At 41.2% G+C, this 26,829-nt stretch overlaps 3 protein-coding genes across 4 annotated transcripts; 2 read left to right on the forward strand and 1 right to left on the reverse strand.

Moving 5' to 3' along the window:
- The first annotated feature begins 765 nt into the window (after positions 1-765).
- LOC111980908 (pleckstrin homology domain-containing family B member 1) lies at positions 766-5,712 on the forward strand. The gene is made up of 6 exons (XM_024011963.2): positions 766-955; positions 1,837-1,989; positions 2,336-2,438; positions 2,635-2,674; positions 2,841-2,922; positions 3,270-5,712. Exons 1-6 carry the CDS (start codon positions 919-921, stop codon positions 3,401-3,403), a joined length of 549 nt encoding a protein of 182 aa, XP_023867731.1. The 5' UTR covers positions 766-918; the 3' UTR covers positions 3,404-5,712.
- A 2,606-nt stretch (positions 5,713-8,318) lies between these two features.
- LOC111980911 (histone H3.3A) lies at positions 8,319-12,623 on the forward strand. The gene is made up of 4 exons (XM_024011965.2): positions 8,319-8,443; positions 11,312-11,454; positions 11,915-12,068; positions 12,218-12,623. Exons 2-4 carry the CDS (start codon positions 11,327-11,329, stop codon positions 12,344-12,346), a joined length of 411 nt encoding a protein of 136 aa, XP_023867733.1. The 5' UTR covers positions 8,319-8,443; positions 11,312-11,326; the 3' UTR covers positions 12,347-12,623.
- Positions 12,624-19,978: 7,355 nt separating this feature from the next.
- On the reverse strand, positions 19,979-26,562 carry LOC111980903 (homeobox protein otx5-like). 2 transcript variants are annotated; one of them, XM_024011956.2, is made up of 3 exons: positions 26,059-26,562; positions 23,419-23,570; positions 19,979-21,310 (listed from the first exon to the last, which is right to left on the reverse strand). In XM_024011956.2, the coding sequence occupies exons 1-3, from the start codon at positions 26,138-26,140 to the stop codon at positions 20,666-20,668; spliced, it is 879 nt and encodes a 292-aa protein (XP_023867724.1). In that variant the 5' UTR covers positions 26,141-26,562; the 3' UTR covers positions 19,979-20,665. The 2 variants fall into 2 exon arrangements, with proteins under 2 accessions (XP_023867724.1, XP_023867722.1); XM_024011954.2 differs by having other exon boundaries at positions 23,419-23,594; positions 26,059-26,561.
- Positions 26,563-26,829: the final 267 nt, after the last annotated feature.

The raw sequence follows: 26,829 nt of genomic DNA on the forward strand, positions 1-26,829 counted from the left end.
GTATGTGTTAGTTGGTCAGGACGTGAGTTTGGGTGGGCAGTCTATGTGTTGTGTTTCTATGTTGGTTTAATGGGTACCTGATATGGTTCTCAATTAGAGGCAGGTGGTTTTCATCTCCTCTGATTGAGAATCATATTAAGGTAGGTGGTGTCACATTGTTTGTTTGTGGGTGGTTGTCTCCTGTGTCTATGTACGTTGCGCCACACGGGACTGTTTCGGTTTGTTTGTTTGTTCGGTTTATGTAGTCTGTTCCTGTTTCATGCGTTCTTCGTGTCATGTAAGTTCTTATGTTCAGGTTCGTCTACGTCGTTTGTTATTTTTGTTAGTTATTCAAGTATAGTTCGTTTTTGTCTTGTTCAATAAATATCATGTCATATCACGAAGCTGCATTTTGGTTCAATCCCTGCTCCTCCTCTTCGGATGAAGAGGAAGAGGAACGCCGTTACAAACAGTTATCTAATTCATGCAGGGATTAAGGTGTGTTAGTGTGGTATGCCTTTTTCACTACACACTATCAACATATGCAGTAGTCTAATAACCCTAGTTCCTAAAGGCAGATGAGATGATACATAAAATATAAATAGAGGCAAAGCAGAGTAAGAAGAGGAGGTGGAGGAGACAGGAAGTGAGAACATTCCAGTCCGAGAGGGAAGAAGTAGATGAGTCAGGAGAAAAGGTGTGGCCAATCCAGGCCCCCTAATCCCAAATTATCTAGTTCAGCCCCCGTCTCCGCCTCTCGCTCTCAGATTAGACGTGTGGGCCAGAAGCAAAATAAAGGCACCGTACGTCCCTCTGTCTCTCTGCAGACAGCTCCTCAACCAAGAACAAACTCTCAACATACACAGAACAAACACTCCTGTCACAAACATATTATTTGGGGTGAGGAATTGTGTTGTGGACAGCTCACTGACCGTACCCATGGCTCTACTGAAGTCAGGCTGGCTCTGGAGACAGAGTGAGTACTGTAGCTTCAATGTCTCTCGAATAATGTCATGTTGTAGTCTAACCTAGTGTCTACATGTTTTGGTCTTGGATACAGCCTTAGCCATTACAGGTACTATCTTTACCAAGTGTAGACCTCAACGGCTAAACAAAGCATAAGAAGTTGTGTGGGGCACTAGTATAAGAGTGATATCAGCACTATATAATACACTTTGAAAGACAGGTTAAGTGGCATGTGAGGTCTGTAGAAATCTTTTATCCCATCCGCAGTCCATGCCACTCGCTCCAAAAACTGTTCTCCCATGTTCTTAAGACTGTTGATGCCATCAAGATCGATTGATTTGGATTTTAAAATAAGATCAGAATCATTCTAGAAGGTGAATGTTACGATTGTTATGAAATTCCAATCCTCACTCTACTTGTACAGCCTGGCCATAATCTAATGAGCGTTAGCGAATCAGTGACTCACACAGACAGGCCACAAGCCAACCACTGGGGATTGAACCACCGGAGAAAAACAACAACGGATTTAGAGCTTCACCCATATAAATAAAAAACACTTCAAATGGCTGTAGGTCTACCCACTACAGAATCATTGACTAAAATGGGTATGTGCTGAATTGAGACAGAATCTGGCTGACGGTGCATTTCAGTTAATGTGAATAAATGAAATAGCTGGAGCATTTCAGTATGTGGATAAACTAAATAAAAGTATACACAGTTGTCAAAGTCGACCTGACCGATTGGAAAACTAGACATCATAAACTAACCCCAACTCTACTCCACTTCACACTCCATCTCCCCCCTCCCTCTCTCCTTTCCTCCCTCCATCTCTTCCTTATCTCTTCCTCTTCCATCTCTTCCTTACCGCCATCTCTTACTTACTTCCGTCAGCCTCTATCCTAAAACACTGGAAGCTGAATTGGTGTGACCTGTGGATCGATGGAACCCTGGCCTTCTACAAGACGGACAGTAGGCGAGAATTTGAGCACCGAGTGGGCCTCAAGACCAGCTGTGTGAGCGTCAAGTCTGGCCTGGAGTGTGCAGGTGAGGAGGGAGTGTATGGAAAGATTGGGGTGTTCAACAGACAATGGATGCGTCCGAAATGGCAACCTATTCCCTGGGCTTATTGCGCACTACTTTTGACCAGAGTTTCTTGAGACGTGCTGTATTCTTTATTACAGAAAGAACGTGGAGTCCAAATATCTTTATTGACCTACAAAAGATTGTGCCTTTGCTGTGGACCCAAATAAAGCATTGAAATGTACGGTGTCCATATTAGACTGACACAACACCAGTTTATACTGAGGCTGTCCAAATATGGACACCCTAATAATGTGTGTGTAAATGTGTGTATGTGTGTGTAACCCTAGCTGTCTCTGTTGTTGTGCAGGTCTCTCTCCCCCAGAGAACCACCCCAGGGAAAACCTGGTGGTGGTGCAGCTTGGAGACAGTACCACAGTGATCCTGTGTGCCAACAGTGAGGACGAGGCACTGTGAGTCTATACCCTTTCTCTTTCCCTCACACGCGCACGCACACACACACGCACGCGCACACGCATGCATGCACGCACACACAAACACACACACACAAACACACAAACACACTCCCTCGGTTTTACAGTACACATTATTTCTCTCTCACTCTCTAATTCTCCCTTTCTTTCTCATTTTCCCATTCTGTTTTTACAGAGCGTGGAAATTGACAATTCTAGAGGTGAGACGAAACCCAGTAAGTAACCCAGTATATTTCTACAACGTGCACCACTGAGTACTGTATCAATATATCCCATATCCATATACCCATATCATACAGTATATGATCAATGCTTATTGGGATGCTCAGAGGACATTCTTGTTTTATCCCTAGCCTTATCTTATCTTCTTATCCTTTCCAGTTTGTGTATGACCCATATAACGACTCCTACCCGTCCGTCCCAATGGACGGCCACAACACCATCTACCTGGCTCCTGGATCAGGTACAGACAACACACCCGAGCTCTGGGTCATATTCATTACTGCACACCGTAGCAAAACTTTTTGCAATAAAAAACAAAAAATTGCTTATCACAAGTTCAGGTAGTCCCTCCCCGTTTCAGTCCGTTTTCTTCCGTTTGGTGCCTAGTGAATATGACTGATGTCAGCAAGTAAACAGTGTGAATCTAGCAATCCTTTCCAAGACTCCCTGAAATCAGTTGTTGAGAACTATCCTGGTTATATCAAATCTGAAAATTCTGATAAAACACACTCATATATTCACCTATGCTCCTGTATACAGTAGTACACCATATATTCAGCCTCCTGTCTCACCCTCCATCTCTCTCAGGTACCCACCACATACTGATCCAGAGAGACCCATACGATGGCATAGGAGAACAGGTGGCACTGGGGCTACTGGCGGGCATGGCGGCAGGTGCTGCTATGCGCTCCTTTCTCTGGATGCCCTTCTTTTTCTGCTGATATAGAAGGCCTCTATAAGCAGGGAGGCACGGCTGGGAAATGCCCAGGCTCATATATGTAGGAGTGCTGCTGTAGGCATCACTCCTAAAAGTCTTCTTTCTTGTCATACTTGAGTAAAAGTAAAGATACCTTAAAATAAAAGGGCTCAAGTAAAAGTGAAAGTCACCCAGGAAAATACTACTTGAGTAAAAGTTTAAAAGTATTTGGTTTTAAATATAGTTAAGTATCAAAAGTAAAAGTATAAATTATTTCAAATTCCTTATATTAAGCAAACCAGACAGCACAATTAAAAAACATTTTTTTATGGATAGCCAGGGTCACACTCCAAAAAATAAATAGTAAAGTACAGGTACTCCAACACACTACTTAAGTAGTACTTTAAAGTATTTTTACTTAAGTACTTTAGACCGTTGCAGAATATGAGTGCACGTGTGTGTGTTTGTGTCTCTGTGTGTGTGTGTATCATCATTTGTTGTACATTTGTCCTTAATGACATAGGCTAAATTCACACAGCATATTTAGTATGAATCTACAGTACCAGTCAAAAGTTTGGACACACCTACTCATTCAAGGTTTTTACTTTATTTGTACTATTTTCTACATTGTAGAATAATAACGAAGACATCAAAACTATGAAATAACACAAATGGAATCATGTAGTAATCAAAAAATGTTAAACAAATCAAAATATATTTTATATTTGAGATTCTTCAAAGTAGCCACCCTTTGCCTTGATGACAGCTTTGCACACACTTTGCATTCTCTCAACTAGCTTCATGAGGTAGTCACCTGGAATGCCTTTCAATTAACAAGTATGCCTTGTTAAAAGTTAATTTGTGGAATTTCTTTCCTTCTTAATGCGTTTGAACCAATCAGTTGTGTTGTGACAAGGTAGGGGTGGTATCCAGAAGGAAGCCCTATTTGGTAAAAGACCAAGTCCATATTATGGCAAGAACAGCTCAAATAAGCAAAGAGAAACGACAGTCCATCATTACTTTAAGACATGAAGGTCAGTTAATGGCGAAAAGTTTCTTCAAGTTTCTTCAAGTGCAATCGCAAAAACCATCAAGCGCTATGTTGAAACTGGCTCTCTCATGAGGACCGCCACAGGAAAGGAAGACCCAGAGTTACCTCTGCTGCAGAGGATACGTTCATTAGAGTTAACTGCACCTCAGATTGCAGCCCAAATAAATGCTTCACAGAGTTCAACTAACAGACACATCTCAACATCAACTGTTCAGAGAAGACTGCGAGAATCAGGCCTTCGTGGTCAAATTGCTTAGAAGAAACCACTACTAAACGACACCAATAAGAAGAAGATACTTATTTGGGCCAAGAAACACAAGCAATGGACATTAGACCGGTGGAAATCTGTCCTTTAGTCTAAATCCAAATTTGAGTTTTTGGTTACAACCGCCGTGTCTTTATGAGACACAGTTTAGGTGAACGGATGATCTCTGCATGTGTGGTTCCCACCGTGAAGCACTGAGGAGGTGTGATGGTGTCGGGGTGCTTGCTGGTGACACTGTCTGTGATTTATTTAGAATTCAATGCACACTTAACCAGCATGGCTACCACAGCATTCTGCAGTGATACGCCATCCCATCTGGTTTGTGCTTAGTGGGACTAACATTTGTTTTTCAACAGGACAATGACCCAAAACACACCTCCAGGCTGCGTAAGGGCTATTTGACCATCAGATGACCTGACCTCAACCCAATTGAGATGGTTTGGGATGACTTGGACCGCAGAGCGAAGGGAAAGCAGCCAACAAGTGCTCAGCATATGTGGGAACTCCTTCAAGACTGTTGGAAAAACATTCCTCATGAGGCTGGTTGAGAGAATGCCAAGAGTGTGCAAACGTGTCATCAAGGCAAAGGGTGGCTACTTTGAAGAATCAAAAATATTCAAAATATTTTTATTTATTAACACTTTTTTGGTTACTACTGTACATGATTCCATGTGTGCTATTTCATAGTTATGATGTCTTCACTATTATTCCACAATGTAGAAAATAGTAAAACATAAGGAAAAACCCTTGAATGAGTAGGTGTGTCCAAACTTTTGACTGGTACTCTACATGAAACGCATGCGGTATGCAACATACATGAAAAACATAAACGAGCCGACCTGCATATTCAGCTGCTTGAGGTTAATGGCACTTTTTACTTGAAACATCGAGGTGCAAAAGCTGATTACATTTATTAACCTTAGATCCTGTACTTCATTTCAGGTACAGTTGTCCATTCACTATGTTTGAGTGCAATGCTGTTGTTATTTTCAAATTGAATAAAATAGTTTCAAAACCATGGCTATGAAAATGTATATAAGATGACAGAATACTTACTTGCATAATCGTAATTCCTATGTGGAATATAAGGCTTTCATGAGAGTGCATCACTGTTGCCTATATTCAGCCTGTCTGGTGATGGTGTTCCACAGTCCTTCATCTTCTTGGCTTTTCCTCCGTGTCTCTTTAGGGTAGCAACAGTTTCTTTTATGATATAAAGCATAGAGAAATATGTATCAAATACACTCCCCTACTTATATATTTGGACAGTGAAGTTAAAAAGTTTAATTTGTCTCTATATTCCAGCATTTTGGATTTCAGATCAAATGTTTTATATGAGGTGACAGTACAGAATGTCACCTTTTATTTGAGGGTATTTTCATATATATCTGTTTTACAGTTTAGAAATGAATGCACTTTATGTATCTCGTCCCCCGCATTTGAAGGTGTCATAAGTATTTGAAGAAAGTGCATTAAATGTAGTCCAAAGTTTAGTATTTGGTTACATATTCCTAGCATGCAATGACTAAATCAAGCTTGTGACTTTACAAACTTGTTGGAAGCATTTGCATTTGGTTTTGGTTGTTTCGGATTATGTTGTGTCCAGTAGAAATGTATAGTAAATAATGCATTGGGTGATTTTGGAGTCAATTTTATTGTAAATAAGAATAGAATATGTTTCTGAACACTTCTACATTAATGTGAATGCTACAATGATTACAGATAATCATGAATAACTAATGATGAGTGAGAAAGTTACAGACTCAACAAAGATCATGCTCCCATCATTGCATGATAGGAATATTTCGGCCAAATAATAAACCTTTGACTAAATGTAATATACTTACAGTATGACACCTTCAAATGGGGACTATATACATAAAATGCTTTAATTTCTACAGTAAAACAAATATGTAAGAAAATACCCTCAAATAAAAGGTGACATTTTGTACTGTAGCCATTGTATCTCATATCCAAAATGCTGGAGTATAGAGCCGAATTAAAAGGTTGAGCTTCACTGTCCAAATAAATACATAGGGGAATAAATGTATAATTTATTAGACATCAGTTGTAGCCTACACACTTGTCACTCAATCTATGTTGATGTAGTTTTTCTCCAAAACAATGTTCACATGATGATGGTGAACATCAGACAAGCTTAGAAGCAAGCCATACCACTAGAGGGAGACAGAGCACATGAAACTAACATCTAATGGTTTGCTCCTAGCAGAACTTTGCTAGCCGAAGCGAATGTCTCTGCCTCGCATACTCCCCTAAAAGACCTTCACTTGAAATATTAGAAACAAGCGGCAATATCACTGTTTGTCCCTCTTGAGAAGCTGTAGCAGCAACGTAGCCAGTATACACTTCCTCAAAATAGACTGAATTAATCTCAGATAACTCAATAAATCTGTAAAACTGAAGCATGTCGCATGTCGCATGCTTCCCACTTGAAACAGTTTGCGCATATATTATGAAGACATTTTGTTCGTTAAAAAAATAAATATATAACTTAATAAATACCGCACCTCTTAGATGTAAAATTGCATGACTAAGACTTCCTCAGCAAAAAACTCTACATTAATGACAGATTTCTTGAGGTATCTTAGATTAACTGGACTATTTTGAGGAAGTGTATACTGGCTATGTTGTTGCTACGGCTCTCAAGAGGGACAAACAGTAACATTTCCGTTTTTTTCCCTGAGGTCTTTTAAGGGAGTATACTAGGAGCAAACCAAACCTCATATGCCGGCGCCTTAAGCCTAGATTCAGGGGTGAAATGGATGGGAAATAACTGGGAACTGAATTCCGAAAAGTTACAAATATTTAAAAAATGAATTCAATAGCCTATTAAACTCTGCTTGTTCATGTGGTTTTTAGCATCGAGTCAACATATCAAGTCTGACCCTTCTACACCATGCCTTTCCACCATAAAAAATAAACCATCCTACAAAATCAAGTGTTGTTTTTTGTTTTAATTAAATGTCAGTGGTCACAACTTCTTAATAACACTGTAATTCAGTGAACTGATTCATCACACACAATGGGAAGGCTGTTGTAAAGCAGACCTACAGTAAGGCAAATTAACATAATAATTTACTTAATCTCTAAATGATAAAATTATATATTTTTTTATGAAGCTCTCAAATCAGCCTTGATTAATCAACAAAACCTTAAATTATCCTTGATTTTCGTTTTAAATGTCCATGACACTCGCTTTGATGGTCAATGACACCAGTCTGTGCCTCTCCTTTTTCTTAACCCTTTCCCAGATTGAATATCTTGTATTTGCTTAATAAATTGTTAGCAAACTTTTATACACCAGCTGATGCCATATTGCATAATACAGGCCTACGTACATGTTTTAGCCTACAAATAAATGTAGGCTGTTGCAGTGAAAGAGGAGACTGCCTCTTTGGCATAGCACACGCTGTGTTACTACCTTATTCTTTCTTTCAAGTTTAATTGATTTAGCACTTTAGGGTATTTCTTATTATATTACTTCACATTGATAGACAATTCACTAGAAAGCAATGCAAATGTTCCTTTCAGGGAAAGATTCAATCATCAGAAAACGGTGTTTACAAAAATGAAACACGTTGCATTATGGGAGTAGAATGATTGACACGGCAGCCATTTTCCTGCTGGACGCCGTGTTCCCACCATTGTGTGAGAGATAGTAAATACTGAAACTGCTAGACAACCATAACATTTATTTCCTTGCGAAAAAACATTTATATTCACGTCAGGTAAGTGGCATATTTTAGCATGTTGTTTTGTCTAAAACACTTAACCACATTTTTATATAAGTTTTAGATTGGTTAAACTTCATTTTATTTCAAAATATCCTTCCATTCCGTCGGTGTAGAAATGGAAAAGCGACTGCCGCGATGCTAGAGGCTTTCTACTTCCACTGGCGGAAGCAGATATAAAATTCTGATCCAATTTCATGTAGTTTTACTTCGCTTGTACGGTGTAAACAAACATTCACCTACAACGCAAAGCAACTTTTTGGATAGCTACAGTAGTCTACTTTGATGTTTTAATACTCGTAGTCCTGATTTTTGCTTTATTTTTATTAGATTTTTCAAAGTTTATGTTCCGCTCTTTGCCAGTACATTGGTAGAGTTATTCGATTGCCTCTCCATCTGCGGCCATAATCTTGCGGTTAGAGGCGGCACAATGGTTTGTGGACCCATCCCTACGTTCTAAGTAGTGTATCTTGATTGGTCGACAGCGAGAAAAATGCCCACTGGATTGGATGTTTTTCGATAGGCGATCTGTATACTAGTTTGATTGGTTGGGCAGTATCCGAGTGTTCACGGGTAGGATACTGGCCTAGAGAAATAGATTTCCATGACTGGCCCACTGTTGCTGTAGCATTGCAGCTGTTCAGCAAAATAGAACGTTGTCATAACAGAGTAGTACTCCAGATGGAACCATTTCAGTCATCATTTCTCCATAATAGCAACATACTAGTTATTCTGATTAATCAGGCTGTAAAACACAATAAATTGGTATATTAACTTGAGACATTTGTTTGCAAAATCGTCTAAATATCCCTTACAAGCCAGAATGTTTAATGAAATTACATTTACAATTACTATACCGGTTGTACGTGTGGTTTGGCCTTTTGCTGCTCGAAATTTCAGACAAAATATCCACAGGAGAGTATTGTTTACCTGACTTTAAGAGAGCTTGTAGGTACAGTGCATTCTGAAAGTATTCAGACCCCTTGACTTTTTCCACATTTTGTAACGTTACAGCCTTATTCTAAAATGGTTAAAATAAATAAAAAATCATCAATCTACCGGTACACACAATACCCCATAATGACAAAGCGAGAATGGATTTGTAGAAATTTTTGCAAATTTATTAGAAATAAAAAAACAGATACCTTAAGTATTCAGACCCTTTGCTATGAGACTCGAAATTAAGCTCAGGTGCATCCTGTTTCTATTGATAATCCTTGAGATGTTTCTACAACTTGATTGAAGTCCACCTGTAGAAATGAAATTGATTGGACATGATTTGGAAAGACGCACACCTCTCTATATAAGGTCCCACAGTTGACAGCGCATGTCAGAGCAAAAACCAAGCCATGAGGTTGAAGGAATTGTGCGTAGAGCGCCGAGACAGGATTGTTGCAAGGCACAGATCTGGGGAAGGGTAACAAAAATGTCTGCAGCATTGAAGGTCCCTAAGAACACAGTGGCCTCCATCATTCTTAAATGGAAGAAATGTGGAACCACCAAGACTTCCTAGAGCTGGCTCCCCAGCCAGGTTCAATATCCAATACAAAACAAGATTCTCTGCTCTGAGGAAACCAAGATTGAACTCTTTGGCCTGAATGCCAAGTGTCACGTCTGGAGGAAACCTTGCACCATCCCTACGGTAAAGCATGGTGGTGGCAGCATTATGCTATGGGGATGTTTTTCCAGCCTCGGGGACTGGGAGACTACTCAGGATCGAGGGAAAGATGAACGGAACAAAATGCAGAGAGATCCTTGATGAAAACCTGTTCCAGAGCGCTCAGGACCTCAGACTGAGGCAACGGTTCACCTTCCAACAGGACAACGACCCTAAGCACAGAGCCAAGACAACGCTGGAGTGGCTACGGGATAAGCCTCTGAATGTCCTTGGGTGGACCAGCCAGAGCCCGGACTTGCACCCGATCGAACATCTCTGGAGAGACCTGAAAATAGCTGTACAGCAACCTGACAGAGCTTGAGAGGATCTGCAAAGAAGAATGGGAGAAACTCCCCAAATACAGGTGTGCTAAGCTTGTAGCGTCATACCCAAGAAGACTCAAGGCTGTAATCGCTGCCAAAGGTGCTTCAACAAAGTACTGAGTAGAGTCTGAATACTTATGTAAATGTGATATTTCTGTTTTTTTGTTATTACAAATGTGCTAAAATTCCTAAACCTTTTTTTGCTTTGTCATTATGGGGTATAGCGTGTAGATTGATAAAGGGGAGAGAAAAAATTAACATTTAATCAATTTTAGAGTAAGGTTGCAAAGTAACAAAATGTGGAAACGGTCAAGGGGTCTGAATACTTTGCGAATGCGCCCTATATTCGTTTTGGACCTAGGTAAAGTTAGTTTTATATAGGATTTTCCCCCCCGTCAATAGCTATTGAAGCAAGCATGACATGACAAAGAAAATTGTATATTCTGAATCAGGGGAGGATGGAGAACGATCTTTTTTATTTATTTTTATTCCATTTCCAATATAAAACAAACTTCCTAGGTGCTAAACTGAACCATATACCTACCAGCTCTCTAAAAAGTCAGGTTAACAATACTTTCCTGTGGGTATTTTTTCTAATTTTGAGTAGCAGAAGGACAAACCGCACAGACAACTGGTACAGTAAGTTTAAATGTAATCTTATTTAACATTCTGGCTCGAAAGGAACATTTACAAGATTTTCCACACAAATGTATCAGGCTGTATATTCCAATGAATTGTGTATTACAGTCTGATTAATCAGACTACTACGTTTAACACTTGGAAAAATTACATTTCAATATATTTGCAACTCACAGAATGTATCTAACAGAGCATTGTTGACACATATTCAACATGTTTCCAATGTGGTTTTTCCTGTCTTTCAAGTATAACTAACTCGTCATGGCTCGTACCAAGCAGACCGCCCGTAAATCCACTGGAGGAAAGGCTCCACGTAAGCAGCTGGCCACCAAGGCTGCCCGCAAGAGTGCGCCGTCCACCGGTGGGGTCAAGAAGCCCCATCGTTACAGGTAAAGCATCGGTTCACCCCTAGAAATAAAAGTTTGTGTTCACCATTGAAAGTACACACGTGGATACAGCCCCATTATGACATGTAGAGCTTGTGTGAAACCACAGAGGTGCTACCAATCCATATTTTTATGGAAATGACTTGACAATCCTATAAGTCCCTTTGTGTGTCCGAAATGCCACCCTATTTCCTATATAGTGCACTACTTTTGACCAGGACCCATAGGGAATAGGGTGCCATTTCAGACGCAGACACTGTTTTCAATTAGCCGTTCAACAAGCCTTATAACTAAGCAGTGACTGCTGGTAAACGGTCGTCACCACTCAGTCTTTACCATGGCCAGACACGACCAGGGCAGTAGCATTCAGCATGGGGATATGAGCAGTGAAGTACTATAGTAAAAGAGAAAAGAATATAATGACTTTTTCCCCCTAGTCATACTGACAGTGTGTTGGTTCCAGGCCCGGCACTGTGGCCCTGCGTGAGATCCGTCGGTACCAGAAGTCCACTGAGCTGCTTATCCGCAAGCTGCCCTTCCAGCGCCTGGTGAGGGAGATTGCTCAGGACTTCAAGACCGACCTGCGCTTTCAGAGCGCCGCCATCGGAGCACTTCAGGTCAGTGGCTGTGTGTGTGTGAAGCTCTGTTCCTCCTAACCCAGATCCTGTCCTAATTGGCCTACTACACACATCTCAAATTCCTTTTTTTGTGCTGACCCACTGTTCACCATGCGTGTGTGTGTGTGTGAACATTTTTCTGTCTGCAGGAGGCCAGCGAGGCATACCTGGTGGGTTTGTTTGAGGACACCAACCTGTGCGCCATCCATGCCAAGCGTGTCACCATCATGCCCAAAGACATCCAGCTGGCACGCCGCATCCGCGGAGAGCGTGCTTAGATGCCGCCCTTCTTTCTTTTCTCTTTACAATGTTTCAGCTCTATTCTCTTTTTTCTTTACCTCTAACTGTCCTCACCTTCACTCCTTCGTTCCCCCCGCCCTTCCATCTCACTCCTCAGCCCCCTCTCCCTGTATTCTTCTTGGTAGACTTTAGAGTAACGGTGATTATGATGAGATAGAAACGTGTTTGAAAAGTCTCGTTTCTCATAGTTTTTGTCTTCAGCAGATGCTTTAGGGTACCTTTTTTGTGCATGTAGTAGGTGTCGCTGATCAGACACACACACAGGTTTGTGCGTCCTCAGCTCTCATAAAATAAAACTCACTCACATGCACAGGTGGGCAGACCAGAAGGGCATCGCCCGGGGGCTAGTCTGCTTAAGGGGAGTGGCAACTTCCACAGCAGGGTGCTACTAAAACTAACCCCAGGGCTGTCGGTGTGTGTGTGTGTGTGTAAGCTCTGATCAGCCAAGCAAATTGTATTCAACAGCAAACAAGTNACACACACACACACACACACATGCTTAGAACCATGCATCCTCAGCTCTCCTACAACAAAACTCTGCTCTGATTGACCAGGGGAGATATCAGGCATGTGTGTGTTTTGTGACAGGCGTCGGGTTTCTGCAACACACACACACACACAGGTGTGCAGACCAGAGGGGTGTCGCCCCGGGGCTAGTCTGCTTAAGGGGAGTGGCAACTTCCACAGCAGGGTGCTACTTAAACTAACCCCGGGGCCTCTGCCCTGTCTGACCACCTCCCAATCTCACCCACTTCCTGCTCCATCCTCTACAACTGATCTGGGGTACTTTCCCCATGCACCCTCCAGCCCACCACAGCCAGACCCCAACCCCTTCCCTGCCTGATCCCTATCCAGACCTTCCGCACTCTCCTGCCCCTCTAAATTGATGGTTGGGGGGTGGTTGTCTGTGGAGCGCCGTTAGTCTGTTGGTGTGAGAGCTCTGATCAGCCAAGCAAATTGTATTCAAAGGCAAACAAGTATCTCTTCTTGGCTGCTTAATTTTTATTATTATTATTACTATCATTTTGGATATGGTGTCTTTAAAAAATATATAATTCATACATATATTTTCTTTTTACAACTGCCAGAGATGTAAAAATAGGAATAAGAAAAAACTAAGTGGTTGACGTTTTAAGACATGGGAAACTCTTGTTTTTACAGAATTATTTTTAAACCAATCAGGAAGAGCTCTGTTTCATAAGAGAGCTCCTATTCCAATGGCAGCCACACGGGGCCGATATATACCAGCCCCCTTCCTATTTCGTTTTTCTCTATCAATTTGTCATTATCCATGATGCTACTGTCAATCTCTTTACCCGATCTCTGTCTCTTAAGGTAAGCATTAGAGTTGTCACACCTGTATAAATTGACTTTGTAGTAGCAAGAGTTACTCTGCACATTTGGGTTCTTTTCTGTTGCTCTCACTTCTCTAGCTCTGACCATAGAATCTGTCCTTTTCCTCGAAATTTGTGATACACAATATAACCTCATGTTTTTTTTTCTTATATTTTTTCTTATTCCTCCAGATTTTCAGATGTTTAAATAAGCTGATGTTTGTATTTTCCAAATTTCTCATATTATGGTGGTAATAAATAGATATACAAAATGGGTGTCTTTGTCCGTTTCCTTTTCTATAAGTGTTTCGCTCTTTACTTGTTGTTGCGTGCGTAGTCTGTAGGAGATGTAGGATTTTGATTGATGAAACATTGCGGTGAGCTACCCATTTGATTTGAAAGAATATGACTTATAAATGCAACTAGATTACCGATGGGCACCTTTTGAGGGTGGTGGGGGCCACAAAAAATCTGAAGTCATGAGGGGCTGGGGTAGCTCACGTGTCTGTATACCCACATGTGCATCATGCAATTCTACTAATTTTGTATTGGGGCGGAGAGGAAATAGCTGTTTTAGAGCTAATTTCCTGCGATTCTACACATTTTGCCATAAACGGGAGAGAAATGTTTGCAGTTTTTAATATGATATCTGAGTGAGACTGACTGGGCTCCCGAGTGGCGTCACTACAGACCCTGGTTTCATTCCAGGCTGTATCACAACCGGCCGTGATTAGGAGTCCCATAGGGTGGCGCACAATTGGCCCAGCGTTGTCCGGTTTAGTGTTTGGCTGTTATTGTATATAAGAATATGTTCTTAACAGTTAAATAAAAACAAAATCAATGTGGAAACCCTTGGCCGATAATTCAACTAATTGAGTGACTAGCAGTGACTGACATAAGAGAAACTTGCCTATTCCCCCTCAGGAAACTAAAAAGATTTGGCATGGGTCCTGAGATCCTCAAAAGGTTCTACAGCTGCAACATCGAGAGCATCCTGACCGGTTGCATCAGCCTGGTACGGCAATTGCTCGGCCTCTGACCGCAAGGCACTTCAGAGGGTAGTGCGTACAGCCCAGTACTTCACTGGGGCAAAACTACCTGCCATCCAGGACCTCTACACCAGGCGGTGTCAGAGGAAGGTCCTGAAAATTGTCAAAGACCCCAGCCACCCCAGTCATAGGCTGTTCTCTGTACTACCGCATGGCAAGTGGTACCGGAGTGCCAAGTCTAGGACAAAAAGGCTTCTCAACAGTTTTTACACCCAAGCCATAAGACTCCTGAACAGGTAACCAAATGGTTACCTGGACTATTTGCATTGTGTGCCCCCCCCAACCCTTTTACACTGCTGCTACTCTCTGTTTATCTTATATGCATAGTCACTTTAACTATACATTCATGTACATACTACCTCAATTGGCCCGACCAACCAGTGCTCCCGCACATTGGCTAACCGGGCTATCTGCATTGTGTCCCACCACCCGCCAACCCCTGTTTATACGCTACTGCTACTCTCTGTTCATCATAAATGCATAGTCACTTTAACCATACCTACATGTACATACTACCTCAATAAGCCTGACTAACCGGTGTATGTATATAGCCTTGCTACTCTTATTTTCAAATGTCTTTTTACTGTTGTTTTATTTCTTTACTTACCTACACACACACACACATACCTTTTCTTTGCATTATTGGTTAGAGCCTGTAAGTAAGCATTTCACTATAAGGTCTACACCTGTTGTATTCGGCGCACGTGACAAAAACTTTGATTTGATTTGATGCACAAACGCATTTCGAAATTGCACCCTGTTAATTCTATCTTGCAACAGTAAATTGAGACCCCGAATGAGTGCCTTCAAAAGGGGTGCGGTCCGCCGGCAGCCAGTTGCCCATCCCTGCCCTGTCGTAACCAAAAAATTAAGGAGCTAGAACTCAAATGTTTGTTTTTGCAGGCAAGCAAATGACATACAGCTTGAAATCATGTTTTTAAAAGTAATGTTGCTCTCATGGAATGTCATTCCGGAACCACAATAGAAACCAATTGCAATTTGCATGTGACTATGCATTGCAATCATTTGCTCCTTGCTTACACTTTTGTTAGTGGCCCACTCCAAGAGGAATTGTCGAAAATGTGCTATATAGCAGTGAAAGATAGCGATTCCCAAGTTAGATTAGGTTGTCAGAGCTTTGTAAATGTATTTATTTTTGTTACATCATCAGAGATCCGTGTGCGTAGGTAGCAAGGCCTGTTTTCTTTCCTAGTTCCTCTTACAATGCCTGATCAGAGGGGTAAGAATTTGAACAGCAGTAGACTTGGCACAGTTTGTACTGCGCTACAGTTCCACCAACTAGTAGGGTCGTATTCATTAGTGCATATAGTTGCCAAAAGTTTCCAAACGTGCGGTGGAAAATTAAAATTAGTGTTTCTGAAGTTAAAATAGTATCTCTCTGTTTTGGATAGTTTTTTTCCTTCAGTTTCTTTCTTATTGAACACGACCCAGGTAGCCTATGTTTATTTCTTCCATTTTTTATTTAACATTTATTTAAATAGGCAAGTCATTTAAGAAAAAACGTGTATTTACAATGACAGCCTACCAAAAGGCAAAAGGCCTCCTACGGGGACAAGGGCTGGGATAAAAAATCTAAATTTAGGACAAAACACACATGACAAGAGAGACCCCACAACACTACATAAAGAGAGACCTAACACGACAACATAGCATGGCAGCAACACAGCATGGTAGCAACACAACATGGCAGCAGCACAACATGGTAGCAGCACAAAACATGGTACAAACGTTATTGGGCACAGACAACAGCACAAAGGGCAAGAAGGAAGAGGCAACAATACATCACTCAAAGCAGCCACAACTGTCAGTTAAAGTGTCCATGATTGAGTCTTTGAATGAAGAGATGGAGATAAAACTGTCCAGTTTGAGTGTTTTTTGCAGGTCGTTGCAGTCGCTAGCTGCAGCGAACTGAAAAGAGGAGCGACTCAGGTATGTGGGTTCTTTGAGAACCTTTAACAGAATGTGACTGGCAGAACGGTGTTGTATGTGGAGGATGAGGGCTGCAGTAGGTATCTCAGATAGGGGGAATGAGGCCTAAGAGGGTTTTATAAGTAATTATCAACCAGTGGGTCTTGCGACGGGTATACAGAGATGACCAGTTTACAGAGGAGTATAGAGTGCAGGGATGTGTCCTATAAGGAGCATTGGTGGAAAATCTGATGGCTCAATGATATTGAACATCTAGCCGCTCGAAAGCACCCTTACCTGCCGATCTATAAATTACATCTCCGTAATCTAGCATGGGTAGGATGGTCATCTGAATCAGGGTTAGTTTGGCAGCTGGGGTATGTAGTAGGACTTGCCCTAGCTGTGTGTGAAATGTGGTGCCTCTATCACAAAATGCACAAATTCTCTCAAATCTGCCACTCAAAGTGATTACCGTGGTGATTATATATATATTTTTTACTCATATGGTCATGTATAGGCCTAGATGGAGATGCACCACTGACTACACTAAAGTATAGCAATTGTATGCCTACACTACAGTTGGCATTGCCATTTGGGTTGAATTCAGTCACTGGTGCTTCATTTTCTATTGCAAAACGTTTTGATACTAATGAATATCAACCTGGTCCTGCAGAGGTACGGTGGTGTGCAGGGGTTTTCTCCGGCCAACACAGCACCAAAACACCTGGGGTGTATTCATTACGGAAACCATTTACTGTTTAAGAACCAAACGGAAGCAAACAGAGCAAAATTTTTGTTTATTTTGAACACATTCAGGTATGTCCCTCCCCATTTCATTCCATTTTCTCCCGTTTAAGAAATATTTTGCAACAGAATCGGTGGAATGAATACCACCCTGATACAGCTAATCAACTCAAGGTCTCGATAAACTCAGATGAATGAAGTAGTTTTGTGTTGGGCTGGTGACCAGGGCTGGTGACCATTGCTTTAGAATTGTTAGTTTTTTAAAACCGGTTTATACAGGCTTATGTTGTATACATGTTCCACTTGACCCACTCTTTATTTTGTGAATAGCGTTTATTGTGTGAACAAGTGTTTCTTTGCGTTAGGGTACGCTCATTTTTTACCACTACATCTCGTCTGAACTAAGTTCTCCATCATTGAGTTAGAGTAGTCATTGGACTCAACAGTTTAAACTGATGTGGTTAAGTGTTTGTGTTCCTTATTCCCTAAAGAGAAAGGAAATGCTATATTTTAAGGGGTCATGATTTGGTGATTTTGGTCTTATGTGTTAAGGGTTTACAGTTTGTGAGTATACTTCAGAGAGAAGGGCACACAATGGGCAACATTTTAAAACTCTTTGCAATGGAAAACAAAAAATGTTGTTTGTGATTGGACAAATCCAGCTAGTCCCTCCCTGTGTCTGTCTGTTTGGTGGTTAATGAACACGACCCACATTGGGAATGCTGTGTCTCTATATTCACCTTCCCCAAGGTCTGCCGAGTGCTGCTGTCCATCCCTTCCTCCATCCCCCACCACATCTGCTCCTTTCAGGGATTACCAGCAACATGTCTGTCTGTCTAAAACTCTCTGTGCTGATGACGGGCAGATTACAACCGCACTGCACCCTCTGAGAGAGATTAACCAATCAGGACCCAGACAGAGAGGGCAGGGATTAACCAATCAGATCACAGAGAGGGAGGGCAGAGGGATTAAAGTGGTGCAGAGTGGGATTAACCCAGCGAGTTGAATGCGTATGTAGTGTGCGTATTGAGTGCGCTATAGAAAACTCTCCAGTTTCCCTTTTACGTCTCAATGCTATACTTTATTATGTTTGTGTTCAAATGAACTCTTCATCAATTTATCACCCTCCTATGTTATTCACTCGCAACATTGTTAGATAAATATACTTTTGTTACACTCTGAAAAACGAAGTTATTCTCTTCTATAAATTAATAGGTTTTTCATTTTTAGAGTCCATATTTGTCCAAGTTTAAAGTAACAAATTGTTACTCTGTCACCTAATGAGGAATCTAGTCATCTTCAGATACTGTAAAATATGTTATGGAATCCATAATTTGCAATGTCTAGATTCCAACACACATTTGTAATGAAGATGCCTTATTGGCAAAGATAGGAACATTGCTGCAGAGTAACTCAGTGCCCATCTATTTTTTAACACACACGAACACACACACACACACACACATCGCATACACATTGAATACACATATTGTACTCACAAACAAGTATACACACTCACACAAATGTCCACTTGTGGTCAAATTGCATGGCATGTAACCAGGTCAACTAGGGATTACTGAGTTGTCAGAGTTGTCAGAAGAGGGGGGTGAGGTGGAGTAGTGGGGGTGTGGAGGGAGGCAAAGGGGGATAAGAGGCTGGCAGAGATAGATGGGTTCGAGGGGAGGGGTGGGATAAGGCAGGAAGTAAATGTTCTTTGTGTTACCCTAAGGGACAATAGACAATAATGTATGTCACAGATGACAGCCTTGATTGTTCTTTGGACATTGAACAATTTTTGGAAGGAAATAAAGAGGAAGTGATGACATCTCTGAGTCACTCATTTTCCTCTACAGCAGAGTTTGAATTGATCTGAAATATGTTTTAACCATGGCCTGTGTGTTTAAATCAGTTTCTAGTGAAGTCTTTCACATATAGTGTTATCATCAAGAGTGTCCTTCCTTCTTTTTACAGGGTATACTTAGCTTTTTTCAAGGACAACGGGAATAATTGAGACCATTGGTAGAGGAGATTGAGAGACATGTAGACGACCGACAAACAGTGCAAGAGACTGCGAGAGAGAAGGAAGAGGAAAAGAGGGGGAGAGATAGAGGTAGAGAGAAAAAAGAGAGAGATGGGGAGGGAATGAAGGAGGGAGAGAGAGAGAGAAGGAAAGAAAGATAGAGGGGGACAGAGAAGTAATCCTGACTAATTCACTTAGGGCATTGCTAAAGGGAGGGTAAGAGGATTGGGCCACTCCAGAATCAGATCAGCAAAAATACCTGACAGCAAGACGCACCCGAGAGCCATGTGGGCCAAGGGGGCAACACAACAGAAACTACACGCACATAATATAACCCAGAACAACATGGCCACTTGTTGAGTTCTGGGTCAGTTTTGTACTTCAACTCAACCAATTTAAATTCCGAATAGGGAATATCAATACATGATGTACAGTACGTTTGAATGCAAAAAACCTGAACCCCTTCATATAAATTGTGAAACCAAAATGTCACTCAAACTTGTAATCGCAATGACTTTCGTTTGGGCATAAATGTAGATTCAAAGTTAGCTTTAATATTTCACACAAAAAAACATAGAAGTCATTTTTTTTCTCCCATCAAAATGTAATAGCAATGATGCTAGCCTAACACCATAGTAACATGTTAGCTCCAAAAGCCTAAAAGTAACCAAATTAAGATTTAAATTGTAGCATATATAACAACAACTAAACTCAAATTAACACTGATGGTCTTTCAGAACAAAAAAGAGAGAGACTAAGAGACTATTAAAGCTCTGTGAATATGATCTATTGATATGTTTCTTGAAAACAGCAGAAAAAGGAACAGAGGAACGATTGAGTATTGCGTGGTTGTATCAATAGAATTCAATCAATGCATCTGAACCATTGCCTGTGTGTTTAAATCAGTTTCTAGTTGTGTCTTTCCATATAGTATGATCCTCAGGGGCAGCCTTCCCTTCTACTATATGAGAAAGTAAATGGACCTGATCTCCTGCATTCACAGTCAGGAGGTATCAATTATATCCCTGCGTCTATCTTCTCCTCTCTCACCTGAATGGAAAACACATTCTACAGAGGTTGTAAAAACCAAGATTACAAACGAGAAACAAAACTTACAAACAAGAAATAACATCTGTCAGAATAATTTGATCGTATTTGATCGTATATCTGGTGAGGGCCTCATTCATTCACAACTCCTCCCACTCTTGTTCTTGTTCTTCTCTACAGCACCTGGAACTTCCACGAATTCTGGTCTTTGTGGTCCAGGCAGTCCATGGTGCTGAAGCCCAGCTTCCACGCCTGCTGGTCTTTGTAGTCCAGGCAGTCGACGGAGGTGAAGCCCAGCGAAGCGGCCGTGCCGTAGCCCTGGGAGGAGAGCGAGGCGGGTGACTGGCTCAGCGAGCCCCCCATGGAGGGCACGGTGATGGGGCTGAGGGCGCCATTTGCCGACAGCTGTGAGTGCATGGGCGAAAGGTAGGCGCCACAGTCCAAGCCTGTGAAATAGGAGGAGGTGCCGGCGTAGCCCTGGGCATAGGCCTGAGGCTGGCCGTAGCTCATGGGGTAGGCAGAGGGCCGCTGCATGCAGGGCGCCGAGGAGGCCAGAGGGTCAGGGAGTGGCGAGATGGCTGGGCTCCAGATGGAGATGGGTGCATTGCCAGGGTTGTTGCCGCTAGGGGGCAGGGAGGGGCCTGATGGGTCGGGGGAGGGGCTGTAGGAGCCAGAGGGGTTGTTGGCTGAGGGGTCGGGGCCGTTGTTGGGCTGGTCCTGGGCCGGTGATGCCTTCTTCTTGGGCGGGCGGGGCTTGGACTGGCCGCTGCTCTGCTGCTGCTGCTGGCGGCACTTGGCACGGCGGTTTTTGAACCACACCTGCAGAGACCGAGACACACAAACACAACCCCTTAGAATAGAGAAAGAAAATATGTAGAAATTCTGCGATTGTGAAAGTAAGTTGTTTGGTGGACGGAAAAGGACACCATGTTACTAAATAATTGTTGATATATCTGTCACTATGCCAATGTGCACCTACAGATGTAGGATCTTTATTTGATCACCCTGTGTTGCAAGAGAACTTTCTTGAAATGCAAAAACTTGTAGTGTATTTGAGGTTTAAAAAGGCTTTACAACTTTAAAACTTGTTGTATATTTGAGGTTTAAAAAGGCTTCTGAAGTTTGTCATTTTCACTTTGAAAAATCAGACTTGATTTTCCCTTATGAAAATGTATCAATCCCTACAAAAATGTGCATTAATTACCATCGAGAGTTCAAAAAGTACTCGCACTCAAATCATGAAAAGGAAGAATCCAAGAGGCTGATATGCTAAAATAATATTATTTATTTAATCCATGCTTAAATTATATATATCAGCCTCCTTGGGTTATTCCTTTGTATGGTTTGAGTGCGAGTACCTTTTGAACTCTCGATTGTAATGAATGGACATTTTTGTAAGGGTTGATACATTTTTTGTAAGGGAAAAACCTTTTGAACTTGAATTTTCTCTCCTACGCACAACCCACCTTTTTTACTAGTTTGAGAGCAAACCCTCATACTGGCTTTCTACATGAATTATAATCCACATAATAAAACTGGCTCAAATTAAGATCCTACATCTGTATACTCCTATTTGTGTGTCAAAACCGTACCAGACAGAACTGTGAGCTAAACTCTCATGAGTGTGGGATGTGTATGTACAGAGCATTTTGTAGGCTACATGTCCTTCTACAGTCTTTACCACAATACTGGTGAATTGTACTCTGAGAGCATATGCCACTATCTCTTCTATATATTTTCATATCAGAAAGTATTCATACCCTAACTTATTCCACATTTTGTTGTGCTACAGCTTGAATTCAAAATGGATTAAATATTTTTTTGTCTCTCACCCATCTGCACACAATAACCCATGATGACGAAGTGACAAACTTTTTAGAACTTTTTGCAAATTTACTGAAAATTAAATTCAGAAATATCTCATTTACATAAGTATTCATGCCACTGAGTCAATACATGTTAGAATCATCTTTGGCAGCGATTACAGCTGTGAGTCTTTCTGTGTATGTCTCTAAGAGCTTTGCACACCTGGATTGTCTAATATTTGCACATTATTATTTTAAAAATTATTCAAGCTCTGTCAATTTGGTTGTTGATCATTGCTAGACAGAGAATTTCATGTCTTGCCATAGATTTTCAAGACAATTTAAGTAAAAATTGTAACTAGGCCACTCAGGAACACTCAATTTGTCTTGGTAAGCAACTCCAGTGTATATTTGGCCTTGTGTTTTAGGTTACTGTCGTGCCGAAAGGTGAATTTGTCTCCCAGCGTCTCTTGAAAAGCAAACTGAACCAGGTTTTCCTCTAGGATTTTGCCTGTGTTTAGCTCTAGTCTGTTTCTTTTTAACCTAAAGAACTCCCAAGTCCCTGCCAACGACAAGCACACTGATAACATGATGCGGCCACCATCATGCTTGAAAATATGAAGAGTGGTACTCAGTGTTGTGTTGTGTTGGATTTGCCTCAAACATAACACTTAGTATTCAGGACATAAAGTTAATTTCTTTGCCACATTTTTTGCAGTTTTACTTTAGTGTCTTATTGCAAACAGGATGCATGTGATGAAATAGTCTTATTCTGTACAGGCTTCCTTTTTTCACTCTGTCATTTAGGTTAGTATTGTGGAGTAACTAACTCAGTTCTTTCCTATCACAGCCATGTAACTTTTTTTTACAGTCACCATTGGCCTCAAGGTAAACTCCCTGAGCAGTTTCTTTCCTCTCGGGCAGCTGAGTTAGGATGGACGCCTGTATCTATGTATTGACTGGGTGTATTGATACACCATCCAAAGTGTAATAAATAACTTCACCATGCTCAAAGGGATATTCAATGTCTGCTTATTTTATTTGTTTTATTTGTGTGGGGTACAGAGATGAGGTAGTCATTAAAAAATCACATCAACATAATTCCATCATCATAGACCGTACCTGTACACGCGACTCCGGGAGGTTGATCTTGAGGGCCACCTCCTCCCTCATGAAGATGTCGGGGTAGCGGGTCTTGGAGAACATGGCCTCCAGGATATCCAGCTGGTTGCGTGTGAAAGTGGTGCGCTCGCGACGCTGCTTCCGCGGGGTGGCTGAGAAATCCAGAGACACAGAGACTGTGTGACAATATTGGTATGATGGAATGGCATTAATGGACAGTAGCACTCCTCAGTGCTCAAAGTGATTGACATTCACATTGTATTTCATTAGGCTTGCAAGTCATACAGTTCATTGGTAAAGGGATGTAGCTATATCTGTTGATAACAGTGGTATTGGTTTCAATATCTATCATGACCACTCTCTATGGTAAAACAAGTCATTGGGCAATGTCATAGCCTATAGTTTATATTATCTTTATGGTATTTTGAGATATTCAAATGAATCATAGCAGGTATTAGCCTAGTAATAGAAAAAAAGGCCCAAAAAAAAGAAAGACACCAATGCTAATGTTGGCTATGTGAAAACTATTAGTTTCCTGACTAGTCTTTCCCCATATATGGGAAGATATGGGTTAGGCTAAATGGTGATTGTGTGCTAGTTGAACAAGTGTTACAACTGGTGATGATGGTAATGGCAGATGCAAAAAAAGAAATTTTGACACAGAAATGCATAGCCGAATGTAAAGGACTACTCTGACATTTATCCAACCTGGACTATCGACATTGTGTTCGTTTTATTCTCTATTCTTTTCAATTCTCACAATGATTTCATATTTTCTTTTTGAATAGGAATCGCTATTATTTGCTATTAGCCTACCCTTTGTTGAATGTTGTCACATGAACAAGTCACAAATAATCTATTATTAGTAGTATTGATATTCTTATTGATATTATCATTGATATTCTTATTCTTATTGTTGTCGTAGTTATTATTATTATTATGTTATGTTGTTATACATTATTAAAACCTCTACAGGATCGGTGTCCCCCTGTGGGACGGTTGAGCTAACGTGCGCTAATGTGATTAACATGAGGTTGTAAGTAACAAGAAAATGTCCCAGGACATAGACATATCTGATATGGGCAGAAAGCTTAAATTCTTGTTAATCTAACTGCACTATCCAATTTACAGTAGCCATTACAGTGAAATAATACCATGCTATTGTTTGAGGAGAGTGCACAGTTATAAACTTGAAAATGTATTTATAAACCAATTAGGCACATTTGGGCAGACTTGATACAATATATTTTACAGAAATACAATGGTTCATTGGATCAGTCTAAAACTTTGCACATACACTGCCATCTAGTGGTCAAAATCTAAATTGTGTCTAAACTGGAATAATACATTGTGGCCTTTCTCTTGCTTTTCAAAGATGATTGGGAGACCAGAGCTAACGTGTTATATTCTCCTAAATTAATTTCACATTTCCAGAAACTTCAAAGTGTTTCCTTTCAAATGGTATCAAGAATATGCATTCCTTGATTCAGGTCCTGAGCAACAGGCAGTTAGATTTGGGTATGTCATTTTTGGCGAAAATTGAAAAAAAGGGTCCAATCATTAGGGGCTGAAAAATCCATGGTGCATGGACATAATGCATACACTGCACACTGTTTTACGCATGAGCAGCGTCAAGCTTTGGCCAATGTATCCTGAGAAAAAATCTAAACGCAACATGTAAAGTGTTGGTCCCATGTTTCATCAGCTGAAATAAAATATCCCAGAAATGTTCCATATGCACAAAAAGCTTATTTCTCTCAAAATTTGTGCACAAATTTGTTTACATCCCTGTTAGTGAGCATTTGTCCTTTGCCAAGATAATCTATCTACCTGACAGGTGTGGAATATCAAGAAGCTGATTAAACAGCATGCTCATTACACAGGTGCACCTTGTGTTGGGGACAATAAAAGGCCACTCTAAAATGTGCAGTTTTGTCACACAACACAATGCCACAAGTTTTGAGGGAGCGTGCGATTGGCATGCTGACTGCAGGAATGTACACCAGAGCTGTTGCCAAATAATTCAATGTTCATTTCTCTACCATAAGCCGCCTCCAACACCATTTTTTGGCAGTACAGGCCTCACAACCTCCTCACCTGCGGGATCGTCTGAGACCAGCCACCCTGAGGAGTATTTCTGTCTGTAATAAAGCCCTTTTGTGGGGAAAAACTCCTCCTGATTGGCTGGGCCTGGATCCCCAGTGGGCGGGCCTGGCTCCCAAGTGGGTGGGCCTATGACCTCCCAGGTCCACCTGTGGCTGCGCCCCTGCCCAGTCATGTGAAATCCATAAATTAGTGCCTAATGAATTTATTTGATTAACTGATTTCCTTATATGAATAGTAACTCAGTAAAATCGTTGAAATTGTTGCATGTTGCATTTATATTTTTGTTTTAGTATATATATATATATAATAGAAAAAATGTAGTAAATGCTTTATTATCTAAATGTTAAAAGTGCGTGGGCAATGGAGATAAACACAATGGTGCAGTTTGAGGCCATGTGGCCGAGAATTATATGTGCGCTGGAGATGGGGGTATGAGCAGGTGGGTCTGGGCAAAAAAAGTTACATCAAATCTGACAGAAAAATTACAAAAGGAGGTAAATGACAATAAAAATAAAGTAATATTATTTTACTCACATGGGTATCCAGCGGTGGTGTGCAGCAGGTCCATCCCAGACATGTTCATGGCGTAATGGGGTTGCTTAATGTAGGACATCATCCTCGCACCGGGTTTTTATGCCTTCTCGCTCACTTGGTCGTCTCTCTGAACAGGCACACACGACCGGACTTACTGGGCTATTTCCCACTAGTCCCTCTCCGTCGGTAATGTATTGAAGTTTAGGTCCCGCTCCAAATCGACCTCGCCAAGTGACAAAGGTATCTTGAGATGTCTCAAAGTTATTTGCCTTTCTTTCTTTTCCCTCTTACTCTTTCTAACTTGACTTGTCGAAAACACACAAAAAATGTGAAGTGCAACCCTCGTGACAATTGCGCACCGCAGTTTAGGACATAGTAGAGTGCACGGACACTTCTATTTTGGCGCGCCAGGAGCAGGTAAAGAGGTGCGTGCTGCCGGTGAGCGGGGTGATGCCACTACACTGACTTATTTTACAGACACGGTGAGCTAATTAAAGGTACCAAGTGGACGCACAGAACCCCCCCTCCCTCTCTTTCTCGCTCTCGTTTGTCTCTCTGCCCATCCCACTACACTTCATCGCATCATCTATTAAACTTTTATTCCCAGATACATTTACAAACAATTTTGCAGATAGGTCTACTTTTTCGTAGTAGTTAACGAAATGTGTCACATGGAACAAAATAAGCATTTGCTGATGTATACGCCCTGAGCTGATTTATCTTTTGTTTGGAATGGGTTGGGTTACATTTTTTTGTTTTTGTTGAACATAT

The sequence above is a fragment of the Salvelinus sp. IW2-2015 genome, linkage group LG20, assembly GCF_002910315.2.
Source record: "Salvelinus sp. IW2-2015 linkage group LG20, ASM291031v2, whole genome shotgun sequence".
Lineage (NCBI taxonomy): Eukaryota > Metazoa > Chordata > Actinopteri > Salmoniformes > Salmonidae > Salvelinus > Salvelinus sp. IW2-2015.

Coding starts and splice junctions, on each gene's coding strand:
- LOC111980908 (XM_024011963.2), top strand. CDS start 919: ATGGCTCTACTGAAGTCAGGCTGGCTCTGGAGACAGA. Junction 2,439..2,634: donor AACAGTGAGGACGAGGCACT/GTGAGTCTATAC, acceptor CTGTTTTTACAG/AGCGTGGAAATTGACAATTC. Junction 2,675..2,840: donor TAGAGGTGAGACGAAACCCA/GTAAGTAACCCA, acceptor TATCCTTTCCAG/TTTGTGTATGACCCATATAA.
- LOC111980911 (XM_024011965.2), top strand. CDS start 11,327: ATGGCTCGTACCAAGCAGACCGCCCGTAAATCCACTGGAGGAAAGGCT. Junction 11,455..11,914: donor AAGAAGCCCCATCGTTACAG/GTAAAGCATCGG, acceptor TGTTGGTTCCAG/GCCCGGCACTGTGGCCCTGC. Junction 12,069..12,217: donor CCGCCATCGGAGCACTTCAG/GTCAGTGGCTGT, acceptor TTCTGTCTGCAG/GAGGCCAGCGAGGCATACCT.
- LOC111980903 (XM_024011954.2), bottom strand. CDS start 26,140: ATGATGTCCTACATTAAGCAACCCCATTACGCCATGAACATGTCTGGG. Junction 23,595..26,058: donor CACCACCGCTGGATACCCAT/GTGAGTAAAATA, acceptor ATTGTCACACAG/TCTCTGTGTCTCTGGATTTC. Junction 21,311..23,418: donor TCCCGGAGTCGCGTGTACAG/GTACGGTCTATG, acceptor CGGTCTCTGCAG/GTGTGGTTCAAAAACCGCCG.